This window comes from Heptranchias perlo, chromosome 1, assembly GCF_035084215.1.
Source record: "Heptranchias perlo isolate sHepPer1 chromosome 1, sHepPer1.hap1, whole genome shotgun sequence".
In the NCBI taxonomy this organism is placed as follows: Eukaryota; Metazoa; Chordata; class Chondrichthyes; order Hexanchiformes; family Hexanchidae; genus Heptranchias; species Heptranchias perlo.
Window position 1 is genome coordinate 73,175,940 of NC_090325.1, and position 15,781 is coordinate 73,191,720.

At 41.5% G+C, this 15,781-nt stretch overlaps 1 protein-coding gene across 5 annotated transcripts in view; it reads left to right on the forward strand.

Annotated features, from left to right (window-relative positions):
- The window catches only part of trappc13 (trafficking protein particle complex subunit 13), an 87,815-nt gene that overhangs the window by 58,425 nt on the left and 13,609 nt on the right, over positions 1 to 15,781 (forward strand). For 3 of the 5 annotated variants that reach the window (XM_067986705.1, XM_067986711.1, XM_067986725.1), the window contains 2 exons: positions 6,665 to 6,682; positions 9,720 to 9,853. In XM_067986705.1, the coding sequence (XP_067842806.1) occupies positions 6,665 to 6,682; positions 9,720 to 9,853 (152 nt within the window). The remainder of the gene's footprint in view (positions 1 to 6,664; positions 6,683 to 9,719; positions 9,854 to 15,781) is intronic. The other 2 variants (XM_067986716.1, XM_067986720.1) reach the window with 1 other exon arrangement.

Genomic DNA, 15,781 nt, shown 5'->3' on the forward strand with positions numbered 1-15,781 from the left:
CCATACTCACAGAATCATACCTTTCAGCCAATGTCCCAGACTCTTCCATCACCATCCCTGGGTATGTCCTGTCCCACCGGCAGGACAGACTGACCAGAGGTGGCGGTACAGTGATATACAGTCAGGAGGGGGTGGCCCTGGGAGTGCTCAACATTGACTCCGGACCCCAAGAGATCTCATGGCATCAGGTCAAACATGGGCAAGGAAACCTCCTGCTGATTACCACCTACCGTCCTCCCTCAGCTGATGAATCAGTCCTCCTCCATGTTGAGCACCACTTGGAGGAATCACCTGAAGGTAGCAAGGGCACAGAATGTACTCTGGGTGGGGGACTTCAATGTCCATCGCCAAAAGTGGCTCGGTAGCACCACTACTGACCGAGTTGGCCGAGTGTTGAAGGACATAGCTACCAGACTGGGCCTGCAGCAGCTGGTGAGCGAACCAACACTAGGGAGAAACCTACTTGACCTCGTCCTCACCAATCTACCTGACGCAGATTCATCATCAGCAGCAGAATTGTATTCCAGCACAATCTGTAACCTCATAGCCCGACATATTCCTCAATCTACCATTACCAACAAGCCAGGGGATCAACCTTGGTTCAATAAGGAATGTAGAAGAGCATGCCAGGAGCAGCGCCAGGCGTACCTAAAAATGAGGTGCCAACCTGGTGAAGCTACAACTCAGGACTACATGCATGCTAAACAGCGGAAGCAACACGCTATAGACAGAGCTAAGCGATTCCACAACCAACGGATTAGATCAAAGCTCTGCAGTCCTGCCACATCCAGTCGTAAATGGTGGTGGACAATTAAACAACTAACGGGAGGAGGAGGCTTTGTAAACATCCCCATCCTCAATGATGGCGGAGTCCAGCATGTGAGTACAAAAGACAAGGCTGAAGTGTTCGCAACCATCTTCAGCCAGAAGTGCTGAGTGGATGATCCATCTCTGCCTCCTCCCGATATCCCCACCATCACAGAAGCCAGTCTTCAGCCAATTCGATTCATTCCACGTGATATCAAGAAACAGCTGAGTGCACTGGATACAGCAAAGGCTATGGGCCCCGACAACATCCCGGCTGTAGTGCTGAAAACTTGTGCTCCAGAACTAGCCGCGGCTCTAGCCAAACTGTTCCAGTACAGCTACAACACTAGCATCTACCCGACAATGTGGAAAACTGCCCAGGTATGTCCTGTCCACCAAAAGCAGGACAAATCCAATCCGGCCAATTACCGCCCCATCAGTCTACTCTCAATCATCAGCAAAGTGATGGAATGTGTCGTTGTCAGTGCTAAAAAAAGGCACTTACTCACCAATAACCTGCTCAGCGATGCTCAGTTTGGGTTCTGCCAGGACCACTTTGCTCCAGACCTCATTACAGCCTTGGTCCAAACATGGACAAAAGAGCTGAATCCCAGAGGTGAGAGTGACTGCCCTTGACATCAAGGCAGCATTTGACCGAGTGTGGCACCAAGGAGCCCTAGTAAAATTGAAGGATGGGAACTGAACATCCAGGGGTATTCAATATTTAGGAAGGACAGGCAAAAAGGGAAAGGAGGTGGGGTAGCTTTGTTAGTAAAGGAGGAAATCAATGCAATAGTGAGGAAGGATATTGGCTCGGAAAATCACTATGTGGAATCTATATGGGTGGAGCTAAGAAACACCAAGGGGCAGAAAATATTGGGGGCCTATAGACAACCCCCACCAAACAGTAGGTGAGAGCATTAAACAGGAAATTAGAGATGCATGCAAGAAGGGTACAACTGTAATCATGGGTGACTTTAATTTACATACAGATTGGTCAAACCAAATTAGCAGTAAGACTGTGGGGGAGGAACTCCTGGAGTGTGTACGTGATGGATTTCTAGACCAATACGTTGAGGAACCAACTAGAGAACAGGTGATCGTAGGCTGGGTATTGTGCAATGAGAAAGGATTAATTAACAATCTTGAGCGGGGTCCCTTAGGGAAGAGCGACCATAACGTGATAGAATTCCTCATTAAGATGGAGAGTGAAGTAGTTGAACCCGAAACTAGGGTCCTGAATCTAAATAAAGGAAATTACGAAAGTATGATGTGCGAGTTGGCTATGATAGATTGGGGAACTTTACTAAAAGGGATGACGATGGATAGGCAATGGCTAATATTTAAAGAACGTGTGCAGGAATTACAAGAATTATTCATTCCTGTGTGGAGGAAAAATAAAACAGGAAAGGTGGCTCAACCGTGGCTTACAGAAGAAATTAGGGATAGTATTAGATTCAAAGAGGAGGCATATAAAATTGCCAGAAAAAGCAGCAAGCCTGAGGATTGGGAGCAGTTCAGAATTCAGCAAAGGAGGACAAAGAGATTGATTAAGAGGGGAAAAATAGAGTATGAGAGTAAACTAGCAGGGAACATAAAAACTGACTGTAAAAGCGTCTATAAATATGTCAAGAGAAAAAGATTAGTGAAGACAAATGTAGGTCCCTTACAGTCAGAAATGGGGGAAATTATCATGGGGAACAAAAATGGCAGAACAATTAAACATATACTTTGGTTGTGTCTTCACAAAGGAGGACACAAATGGGATTGGTCGGTGGGGGGGGGAAATATACTGGCATGGATTGAGAATTGGTTGACAGACAGGAAACGGAGAGTAGTACTAAACAGGTCTTTTTCCAGGTGGCAGGCAGTGACTAGTGGGGTACCGCAGGGATCAGTACTTGGGCCCCAACTATTCACAATATATATCAATGAATTGGATGAGGGATCTGAATGTAACATTTCCAAGTTTGCAGACGACACAAAGCTGGGGTGGAATATGAGCTGTGAGGAGGATGCAAAGAGGCTCCAATGTGATTTTGACAAGTTGAGTGAGTGGGCAAGAACATGGCAGATGCAGTATAACGTGGATAAATGTGAGGTTATCCACTTTGGTTATAAAAACAAAGACAGATTATTATCTGAATTGTGATAGATTGGGAAAAGGGGAGGTGCAACGAGACCTGGGTGTCCTTGTACACTTGGGTGCAGCAAGCAGTTAGGAAGGCGAATGGTATGTTGGTCTTTATTGCAAGAGGATTTGAGTACAGGAGCAGGGATATCTTACTGCAGTTATACAGGGCCTTGGTGAGACCACATCTGGAGTATTGTGTGCAGTTTTGGTCTCCTTATCTGAGGAAGGATGTCCTTGCCATGGAGGGAGTGCAACGAAGGTTTTCCAGACTGATTCCTGGGATGGCAGGACTGACTTATGAGGAGCGATTGGGTCGACTAGGCCTATATTCACTCGAGTTTAGAAGAATGAGAGGTGATCTCATCAAAACATATAAAATTCTAACAGGACTAGACAGACTAGATGCAGGGAGGATGTTCCCGATGGCTGGGGAGTCCAGAACTAGGGGTCACAGGATACGGGGTATGCCGTTTAGAACCGAGATGAGGAGAAATTTCTTCCCTCAGAGGGTGATGAACCTGTGGAATTCTCTACCACAGAAGGCAGAGGAGGCCAAGTCATTAGATGTATTCAGGAAGGAGATAGATATATTTCTTAATGCTAAAGTGATCAAGGGATATGGGGAAAAAGCGGGAACAGGGTATTGAGTTAGACGATCAGCCATGACCATTTTGAATGGTGGAGCAGGGCCAAATGGTCTACTTTTGCTCTTATTTTCTATATTTCTATGAAGTCATTGGGAATCAGGAGGAAATCTCTCCAGTGGCTGGAGTCATACCTAGCACAAAGGAAGATAGTAGTGGTTGTTGGAGGCCAATCATCTCAGCCCCAGGACATTGCTGCAGGAGTTCCTCAGGGCAGTGTCCTAGGCCCAACTATCTTCAACTGCTTCATCAATGACCTTCCCTCCATCATAAGGTCAGAAATGGGGATGTTCGCTGATGATTGCACAGTGTTCAGTTCCATTCGCAACACCTCAGATAATGAAGCAGTCCTTGCCCACATGCAGCAAGACCTGGGCAACATCCAGGCTTGGGCTCATAAATGGCAAGTAACATTTGTGCCAGGCAATGACAACGTCCCCTTGACATTCAACATCATTACCATCGCCGAATCCCCCACCATCATCATCCTGGGTGTCACCATTGACCAGAAACTTAACTGGACCAGCCATATAAATACTTTGGCTGGGTATTCTGCGGCGAGTGACTGACCTCCTGACTCCCCATAGCCTTTCCACCATCTACAAGGCACAAGTCAGGAGTGTGATGGAATACTCTCCACTCACCTGGATGAGTGCAGCTCCAACAACACTCAAGATGCTCAACACCATCCAGGACAAAGCAGCCCGCTTTATTGGCACCCCATCCACCACCCTAAACATTCACTCCCTTCACCCCCGACGCACTGTGGCTGCAGTGTGTACCATCCACAGGATGCACTGCAGCAACTCGCCAAGGCTTCTTCGACAGCACCTCCCAAACCCACGACCTCTACCACCTAGAAGTACAAGGGTAGCAGGCACATGGGAACAACACCACCTGCATGTTCCCCTCCAAGTCACACACCATCCTGACTTGGAAATATATCGCTGTTCCTTCATCATCGCTGGGTCAAAATCCTGGAACTCCCTACCTAACAGCACTGTGGGAGAACCTTCACCACACGGACTGCAGCAGTTCAAGAAGGCGGCTCACCACCACTTTCTCGAGGGCAATTAGGGATGGGCAATAAATGCTGGCCTTGCCAGCGACGCCTGCATCCCATGAACGAATAATAAATAAACAAGAATAGGTAGACGTAGAGAAGATGTTTCCTCTTGCGGGGGAGACCAGAACTAGGGGCCAGATTTTACAAAGTTTTATGGGTGCTTAACTTATGGAGTAACCACGAAATTTTAGATATTAATTTTATTCATCGAATTTTTTCTTTTTTATCTTTGTTTTTAACGTTTGTTTTCATTCAGGTGATTAATGTTTTTTCTACTTTTTATTAAATTTTCTTTTTTTAAAATTAACTTGCACATACATTGCGGATGACATGGGTATAGGGCACATACTGCCAAATAACCTAATTGACCAATAGACTTGTCTATATCTCTGCGAGGTGGACTCCAACGCTTGGGGTTTTGAAATTCAATGATACAAACTATCCAATATCTCAGCCCCGCCCACTAATTTCTCCCTATCCCTCAGTACCCTCTGCCCTCCCCTGGTCTGTGATAATTCGCTGGATTGACCTTGTGGACAAGCCACATAAATACTCTGAAAAGGCACTCAATAAATGGAACTTCATTCCACGAGTGTGTTTAAAATAGTCGCTAATAAATCCAATAGGGAATTTAGGAGAATCTTCCAGGATGACGGACTTCAGTTATGTGGATAGACTGGAAAAGCTGGTTGTACTCCTTGGAGCAGGGAAGGTGAAGAGGAGATTTGATGGAAGTGTTCAAAATCATGAAGGGTTTAGATAAAGTAAATAGAGAAACTGTTCCCATTGGCGGAAGAGTCGAGAACCAGAGGGCACTGATATAAGATGATTGGCAAAAGAACCAAAGGTGACATGAGGAAAAACTTTATTACGCAGCAAGTAGTTATGATCTGGAATGCTCTGCCTGAAAGGGTGGTGGAAGCAGATTCAATCTTGGCTTTCAAAAAGGAATTGAATGAATACTTGAAGGGAAAAAATTTGCAGGACTACGGGGAAAGAGCGGGTGAGTGGGTCTAACTGGATTGCTCTTGCAAAGAGCCAGCATGGGTTCGATAGGAAGAATGGCCTCCTTCTGAGCAGTAACCATTCTATGATTCTTTACCCAGAGCTGAGGTTAGAATGTGGAACTCACTACCACAAGGAGTAGTTGAGGCGACTAACAGATTCATTTAAGGGGAAGCTAGATAAACACATGAGGGAGAAAGGAAAGAAGGATATGCTGATAGCGTTAGTTGAACTGGGAGGGTGGAGCATAAAACTGGCATGGACCTGTTGGGCCGAATGACCTGTTTCTATGCTGTACATTCTATGTAAATAGTATTGAGGTGCAGCTGAATGACCTACTCTGTTCCTGTATTGCTGTGTAACTTGATGGCATTGGGGAATCAAATCAGTGGTTCCTTCCCTGCAGCTTTATTTTTTATGGGTAACTAATTGGAAGTTTTATGTGCAAAGATTTTCAGTGACTCTAAAGTTTTCATAATTGGAACCAGACCTTTGTGAAAAGCAATAATATAAATATGATAACACATTTGTGCAAATCTTCTTCCTTATAGTTTCCAAAGGTAGAAGTAATTCAGTAAAACCTCACCTTCCTTGGGACAGATAATGGAAAGTATTTGTCTAAATTATTTTTTTTCCCGTCCTAAAGGCAACTAAATTGTACTGTGCAAATTTTTTGAATAATTTCACAATCAATTTTTAAAAAAAATCATAATTGGACTCTTGTTCTCTACAGGATGGTCTTTGGTTTGAGTATTTGGCAAAATTCTGGCCTGATGAATGTGTTCCAGGTCACAGACCTGTACATACATCTGTTTATTTTGCCTCACTCATGGGTGATTACTTTGCTTCTCTTTTCCATGCTGTTAATAGTGTATTGGAAACATAATGAAAAAGATAATTAAGCTTTTCATGAAATCTTTTGGTAAAGTAGTTGCCCTTGTTCTTTTCTTTAACATTTAACCCTTATTTCTCTAATGTTTTGCTTTTTTTTAATTTTTCCCCTATTAGAGTGACCTCAGTTCTGTGGTAATTTTTTATTTATTGCTACTTTGTGCTTTGATTTAATTGCAACATAATTACAATCGCTGTAATTAACATTGGCTAAATTTACAGAAGAATAATGGAGAAGCATCGGTCAAATTTTAAATTGCTGTTGTAACAAAAAATTAAAATGAATTGTCTGTGAAATTGTGACTATTTGAAAATATATAACTGCAAGTTACGGTTTGTTCATTTTTAAAAATCTAGTTCTTGTTGTTTTTTCTGAGTGGTCTACAATTTCATTTCGGTAAATAACTATTGGAAATTTGGAAAGTAACTTCTTGAGACCTGACTGAATTGTAGCAAATTTGTTATGCTTTTCCATTATATCACTAATTTCATCATCCAAGCTTTCCTAATAATCTGTGCTGAAGTAAAATGCTGAATGACAAATAAAATTGATTTAATCAAGGTGATTTGAGCAATGGATTTGTGGGATCTGGTGGCAGCATGCTTTGTCAAATATGAAATTTTAAAAATCCTTCAAAATTTGTGACAGGTATGAGGTGACCATATGAAAGTATTAGCTGTAATTTATAATTTGTTGATGGTTTAAAAAGAATAGACAGTTGACAGTACATCCAGGATTTTGGCCAAAAATCTAAAATGGGATGCTATAAGCACTGAAATTCTGTCAATAATGCTGTTGAAATCTTGCACACACCCTGCTGTATTTGAATGGAACCTACTCGAGTGAACCTACTTGAGTGGAACATGTTGTCAACAATGAGAGGTTCCTTAAGTTTTTTCCCCCAACTAATTGTTTGTTTATTAAATGACAGCATGACTATTCTCTGACTAAAAACAGAGAATGCTAGAAGCACTCAGCGAGTCAGGCAGCATCTGTGCAGAAAGACACAGGGTTCACTTTTCAGGTCAATAACCTTTTATCAGAACTATTCTCTGGCTAATCTAATTTAGAAAACGATTGCATCTGTCGAGCTATTGCAATTGATATTCAAATACACCTAGCCATTATTGAACATCAAAGTAATTTAACTTGTGTTCATAAACATCGATTACATTTATTGTAGTATCTTAGAATTTTAAGGAGGCTGTTCTACCCATTTGTGCCTGCACCGACTCTGATTGAACTCTCCACTTAGACCCATTTAAGGTGCTGAGTAAAGCTTCCTTTATTCTGCCCAGACAATGTCCATAAAGCCAACTGCAGAACAGTGCCCTTTCTTGCCCATGTAGTTTTTTTTTGTTTTTCACACAAGGCATCCATTTGCTGACATTGCTGATCTGTGCTAAGCTTTGGCTAGCTTTGCAGTGTAGATGTATATGTTGAGACTGTTCAAACTCATTTCATATATAATCCTTACAGCCAGAAGTGAAAGGAACTTTCATGCTTTTTGGCTTGGCTAAATTCAAACTTGGATCCAGGAATGTGAGGACAGGATGCTAACTACTATGCCACCCAGTTCCATATTTAAGCAATTTTAATAATTCTGCTCGTTGCATAATGTGTGTACTTTATAAACTCTTCAACTAAGTGATTAATCCACAAGAATAGCAGAACTGTAGGCTATGAAGTCCTTTAATTTTTTTTTTGTTAATTAACCATCATGCACTGTCAGTAGAAAGGGCAAAGTATAAACAGCTGAATCACTTTGCTCTTTCCATACAGTTTCCTCTGCAAAAAATTGTGTACATTTACCGTATGTTGGTAATGTAAAGCAAATATTGCAAGGTTGCTACAGTATATAACTTAAATTTGTCCATTCAAATAAAAAAAAACTGACTGCCGGAAGCAGCGATTATTAAATAGTGTTAACTAGTTTATGGTGATCCTTCCCTTAAAGTGGGGGGGGGGGATAATTATATTATAGAAAGCAGAATTAGAAGTATGTGCAATTTTAATTAAATTAACACATCTGTGCTTCTGCACTGGTATAATAGCTTTCTACACAATCTGTTTTTATTTGCTAACTATAAAGAGCCTTGAATGCAAAACTACTGACATCATTTGTGATGTATTGGCTTGCTTATTAGTGTATTTTCTGATTTTTCTAGTCACTTTCCAAAGCAGTGTTCAGGGGTATTTTAGCCATTCAGAAACTCACTAATAGCATATATTCTTATCAAACCTGCATTATTATTCTGTCCCTTTTTGTATATGTGGGGGTATAAATTTTTGCACTTAATTTAAAGCACAGTTCACGTTCAAGTACTTAATGTAATGAATGTAATCTCTAAATTACCATAAAGGCATGATGTGTAATTTGAGGCTTGGTTCCAAATTAGATTAAAATATAAATATTTGGTCTGATCTGCATAACCTGTGCCTTAATCATAACCAACATACTCTAAATGTTGTAGAGCGAGTCATGGGTTGAGCTATTAATAAAATGGAAGGGTTTCACTGCATATCACTTTCTTCCCTTGCAGGCAAATTTAGAAAAAAAATGGGTGATTAATATAAATTAACATACTTTCAGAAGGCTGCATCTCAATAAAAATACCATTGCCATTGTTCTCAAAGCAAATAGAGTTAAACTTAAATTAAGCAACTTTTATTAGCATAGCTGCCCACCCATAGGTTTCAACAATTTTGTTTCTTCATTTATATTTATTTTAACTTAGTGTGTCAATCACTCAAAATTTTAAGAGTGGCTAGTATCTATTGTAATAGATTTACCATTTTTTAAATAGATTTTTATTTAAAAGGGGGAGAGTAAGAGTAGCTGCCATGCATTACTCTACCAATAAGACCAATTTTTTCTAAATATTCTTCATGGACATTCCAAACTAATGTTTATATTCCGCAGGAATCAGTCACTTGTCGTATGTGGGAAAACAATTTGCCTTTTTAGTAAATTCATCCCAAATCCATTGCAATAACTAAATTAATAAACTAAAAGGGAAGTGAATAAGCCATTTCTTTGAATAATGCTTCTGCTTTTCTTCATTAATTACCTGCACTGTGATTCCAAGGCATGAACTAATCACAATATTTGGGTTAATTCTCGGAGGAACTGGTGTTTTATTGTTGAAAATATTTTTTTTCCCTCCACAGACAGATGAAGTGTTTCTGGAAGCTCAGATACAGAATATCACAACTACCCCAATGTACATGGAAAAGGTTTCTCTAGAGCCATCCATAATGTACAATGTAACCGAACTGAATACCGTCAATACAGGAGGGGATGGGTAAGAAGATAGTAGTGTCAAATTTATAGCTGTGCTTGATTCGGATTGCTGATATTTATTCCCCCCCACCCCCCCCCCCACGCCCTGTGGTATTGTATAGCTTTTACTGTTTATGTTGATTTGAAAAAATCAACCCCTTTTTGTTTATATTTCTTTCATGTCTTCTGCTTTAACTCTTTGAAGGTGGCAGGACAAGTTGAGAAGACTGTTGTAAAAGCATATGGGATCCTTGGCTTTATTAAGAGGCATAGAGTACAAAAGCAAGGAAGTTATGCTAAACTTTTATAAAACACTGGTTAGGCCTCAGCTGAAGTATTGTGTTCGATTCTGGGCATCACGCTTTAGGTAGGATGTCAAGGCCTTTGGGTGCAGAGGAGATTTACTGGAACGCTACCAAGGATGAGGGACTTCAGTTATGTGGAGAGACTGGAGAAGCTGAGGTTGTTCTCCTTAGACCAGAGAAGGTTGAGGGGAGATTTGATAGAGGTGTTCAAAATCATGAAGGGTTTTGATAGAGTAAATAAAGAGAAACTGTTTCCAGTGGCAGAAGGCTCGGTAACCAGAGGACACAGATTTACGGCGGTGACAAAAGAACCAGAGGCGACATGAGGAACCATTTTTTTAACGCAGCGAGTTATGATCTGCCTGAAAGGGTGGTGGAAGCAGATTCAGTAGTAATTTCCAAAAGGGAATTGGATAAATACTTGAAGGGAAAAAATTTACAGGGCTATGGGGAAGGAGCAGGGCAGTGGGACTAATTGGATAACTCTACCACCAGCGCAATGGGTCGAATGGCCCCTCCCGTATCATGACCTCTTTTTGGCGAATTCTCCCTTCTCCAAAAACATTGCAGTGTATACCAGTATTTCTGCTCCAACTGGAAGTCAATCTCTGTGGAGCAAATTGATATATTTCCATTGAAATGTGATGCTGTACCTCTGAGCTGGGTAAGAATTCTTGAGACTGCCTGTATTGAATGATACTCAATGTGGAACCTATAGCCATAAAACTATGAAATGAATATCTTTATGCCACATGATTTAAGGTATTTTTTATATATTTTTCTAAAAATTCAACACTCCTGTATTCTTCTGAGTGGGGGTGGAAACGTGGTATGAAGAAAGATTTGTACAGATATATGCAGATACTCAATATGTTGTACAGTGCCTCAAATGTTTCAGTAAAAGTGATTTCACTTGGTGCCAAATTATGGTAAGCAACACCTTTAACGTCAGTTTGATGTAAAATATTCAAAATCTGATTCCATTTCTAATTGGATATCCAGTAAGACAATTTTTAAAATCTTGGCTAATATTCTCTCTTCCTGGATTGTTCACTCTGGAGAAAGTTGTTTTTTTTAATTCGTTCATGGGATGTGGGCATCGCTGGCGAGGCCGGCATTTATTGCCCATCCCTAATTGCTCTTGAGAAGGTGGTGGTGAGCCGCCACCTTGATCCGCTGCAGTCCGTGTGGTGAAGGTTCTCCCACGGTGTTGTTAGGTAGGGAGTTCCAGGATTTTGACCTAGCGACAATGAAGGAACGGCGATATATTTCCAAGTCGGGATGGTGTGTGACTTGGAGGGGAACGTGCAGGTGGTGTTGTTCCCATGTGCCTGCTACCCTTGTCCTTCTAGGTGGTAGAGGTCGCAGGTTTGGGAGGCTGTCGAAGAAGCCTTGGCGAGTTGCTGCAGTGCATCCTGTGGATGGTACACACTGCAGCCACAGTGCGTTGGTGGTGAAGGGAGTGAATGTTTAGGATGGTGGATGGGGTGCCAATCAAGCGGGCTGCTTTGTCTTGGATGGTGTCGAGCTGCACTCATCCAGGCAAGTGGAGAGTATTCCATCACACTCCTGACTTGTGCCTTGTAAATGGTGGAAAGGCTTTGGGGAGTCAGGAGATGAGTCACTCACTGCAGAATACCCAGCCTCTGACCTGCTCTTGCAGCCACAGTATTTATATGGCTGGTCCAGTTAAGTTTCTGGTCAGTGGTGACCCCCAGGATGTTAATGGTGGGGGATTCGGTGATGGTAATGCCGTTGAATGTCAAGGGGAGGTGGTTAGACTGTCTCTTGTTGGAGATGGTCATTGCCTGGCACTTGTCTGGCGCGAATGTTACTTGTCACTTATGAGCCCAAGCCTGGACGTTGTCCAGGTCTTGCTGCATGTGGGCTCGGACTGCTTCATTATTTGAGGGGTTGCGAATGGAACTGAACAGTGTGCAATCATGAGCGAGCATCCCCATTTCTGACCTTACGATGGAGGGAAGGTCATTGATGAAGCAGCTGAAGATGGTTGGGCCGAGGACACTGCCCTGAGGAACTCCTGCAGCAATGTCCTGGGGCTGAGATGATTGGCCTCCAACAACCACTATCATCTTCCTTTATGCTAGGTATGACTCCAGCCACTGGAGAGCTTTCCCCCTGATTCCCATTGACTTCAATTTTACAAGGGCTCCTTGGTGCCACACTCGGTCAAATGCTGCCTTGATGTCAAGGGCAGTCACTCTCAACTCACCTCTGGAATTCAGCTCTTTTGTCCATGTTTGGACCAAGGCTGTAATGAGGTCTGGCGCCGAGTGGTCCTGGCAGAACCCAAACTGAGCATCGGTAAGCAGGTTATTGGTGAGTAAGTGCCGCTTGATAGCACTGTCAATGACACCTTCCATCACTTTGCTGATGATTGAGAGTAGACTGATGGGGCGGTAATTGGCCGGATTGGATTTGTCCTGCTTTTTGTGGACAGGACATACCTGGGCAATTTTCCACATTGTCGGGTAGATGCCAGTGTTGTAGCTGTACTGGAACCTTCTGTATTGTATTTAGTGATCTAGACTCCTATAAGTTGCATTGCTATGGTATAGGAGGAAGTGCCTTTAAAATCAAAGTTATTTAGTTACAATTTACAAGTTCTGTATCCAAATGACTGGCAAAGGACATGAGAGACTATTCTGAATTTAAGAAACCACTTTCAATTCATTGGTTTAGACAAGTTCAAAGTGGTTTCCATATAAACAATGTTTGTAATCTGCTTCGAAGAGATGTAGTTCAGGGTCTCATGCATCTGTCTAATTATAAATGCCTTTTCCTTGCCATTCAGTGCTGGTGCTTGTTTTAGAATATTCTTCCTTGGGATCATTATTCACTACAAATGTTCACTAAATGATATTGGCGTACACCAGAATGTGGGATATTCATGTCTACTGCTACATTAGTTGCAGAATCATGTGTGATTGTCAGATAGCTCTGGATGCACCAATACTCTATAATTGTTGGGCACATTCTACAGTTCAGGTAAATTGCAACAAATCCTATTTCTCTCATCGTGATGCCCTATTTGGAAGGGGCAGATTACAAATGGAAAGAAGAATTTTCCTATTAGAGAGGATGTCAGGAAATGTTTACCATTTTAGGCCCAATATTGCCAGTAATGTAATGACAAAATTATAAGTGAAGGATTGCATTTTGGCATTTGTGAAAATATAGCCTAATCATTGGGCTGTATACAGTATAATGCAATAATTGAATACAGTTTAATTTTGAAATTTGAATAAATTTATTAATTTTAACTAAGTATTACATAATTCAGTCTGGAGTCATGTGCATGATGCCGCATGAAATTGAGAATCTCTACAAAGCAGATTCCAGTTTATAAAAGCCACAGAACTGAGTTCAAAGGAACTTCTACAGGGAGTCTGTGATAACTGGTTGTCGATGTGAGCCTCTGAGTTTGTGTGATCTGCAGACCTGAGAGATTGAAGCCGAATCTTTATATTCTGTTCTGGATTCCATGACTAGTTTCAAGTCCCATGAAATTTGATAAACATCTGAGAATAGACATCCCACATTAGTAGCTCAGACCATGCAGGGGTGACATTTTAGTTCTTATGGCTAAAGACCTCCATGCACATAGCTGTAGTGCAAAGTATCACCTTGAGGCAATTATGTCCAACATCATATTTGAAACTACAACAGCAATTTTTTGTGGAGCATGTTAAATCTTTTACACAAGGATTCTGTTTGTTCCTCACCATAACCAGTAGACATTTCTACTAGCCAGTATTCTCAGCAATAAAATAACTGTTCACTGTCTCCTGTGGTTTTCTTGTCGTGGCTGCTGCAGTGTCAAATAATTGACTCCTCATTGTCAAGCTAGAAAGACATGCGTTGGAATTTTGACAAGACTACACTTTGTGAATTCATCTGGGATTTAAACAATGCGTGATCTTTGGAAAGAAACAGCTGGTGGTTGAAGCTAATATGCTTTCTGTTTGAGACTAAAGGGACACTTTTTAGCTGACTTTATTGGATGCAACTTTTTCTTCCGGTGCTCTGTGTCTAGTTACATCTTCATAGTGTCTATGAAACATATTCCACATCTTAGTAGCCTACGAAAGTGTGATATCTCACTTCTGTAGTAACTCTGAAAACAGAGACAATTCATAAAGATCATGCACTGTTTAAATCTTGGAGGTATTCCCAAAAGTGCGGTCTTGTCAACATACTATGTATGTAGTTTTGCCTCCCATTTGTTGCGTCGTCTTATGAAGTAGCAAGGAAATGAGCATGGAATTCGTTTAAAATAGCACATACTGTCCCAGATGAACTTGCAACCCTTTGGTTTCAAATATATACCTAATTTTATTTACTTGTAAATCCGGATCTTCACCATATTCTCATCACAATTCCTTTTGGTTGAGTGGTGAATGGCTGTATAGTTTATCCATCTAAAAATGGTTTTAAGAACTAGGAGTAGGCCATACGGCCCCTCGAGCCTGCTCTGCTATTAAATAAGATCATGGCTGATGTTTAACCTCAACTCCACTTTCCCGCCCAATCCTCATCCCTTGATTCCGCGAGAGTCCAAAAATCTATCAATCTCAGTCTTGAATATACTCAACGACTGAGCATTCACAGCCCTCTGGGGTTGAGAGTTCCAAAGATTCACAAACCTCTTGTGAAGAAACTCCTCGTGAAGAAACTCCTCCTCATCTCAGTCCTAAATTGCTGACCCCTTATCCTGAGACTATGCCCCCTAGTCCTAAACTCTCCATCCAGAGGAAACAGCCTCTCCGCATCTACCCTGTCAAGCCCTCTTAGAATGTTATGCATTTCAATGAGATCACCTCTGAGTCTTTTCTAAACTCAAGACAGTATAGATCCATTCTTCTCAATGTCTCCTCAGAGGGCAATCCTCTCATCAATCTAGTGAACCTTCGTTGCACCGCCTCTAAAGCAAGTCTATCCTTTCTTAGATAAAGAGGCCAAAACTGTACACAGTACTCCAGGTGTGGTCTCACCAAAGCCCTATACAATTGTAGCAAGACTTCCTTATTCTTGTACTCCAACCCCCTTGCAATAAAGGCCAACATACCATTTGCCTTCCTAATTGCTTGCTGTACCTGCATATTAACTTTCTGTGTTTCGTGGACAAGGACACTCAAATCTCTCTGAACACCAACATTTAATAGTTTCTCACCATTTAAAAATATTCTGCTTTTCTATTCTTCCTACCGAAGTGAATAACCTCACATTCCCCCAGATTATACTCCATCTGCCATCTTCTTGCCACTCACTTAACCTGTTTATATCCCTTTGCAGACTCTGTCTCCTTCTCACAGCTTACTTTCTCATCTACCTTTGTATCGTCAGCAAACTTGGATACATTACACTCGGTCCCTTCATCTAAGTCATTAATATAGATTGTAAATAGCTGAGGCCCAAGCACTGATCCTTGCGGCACCCCACTAGTTACAGCCTGCCAATCTGAAAATGACCGTTATTCCTACTTCCTGTTTTCTGTCCTTTAACCAATCCTCTATCCAAGCTAATATCTTACTCCCAACCCAATGAGCACTTATCTTGTGTAACATTGTGTGGCACCTTATTGAATGCCTTTTGAAAATCCAAATATCCACTAGTTCCCCTTT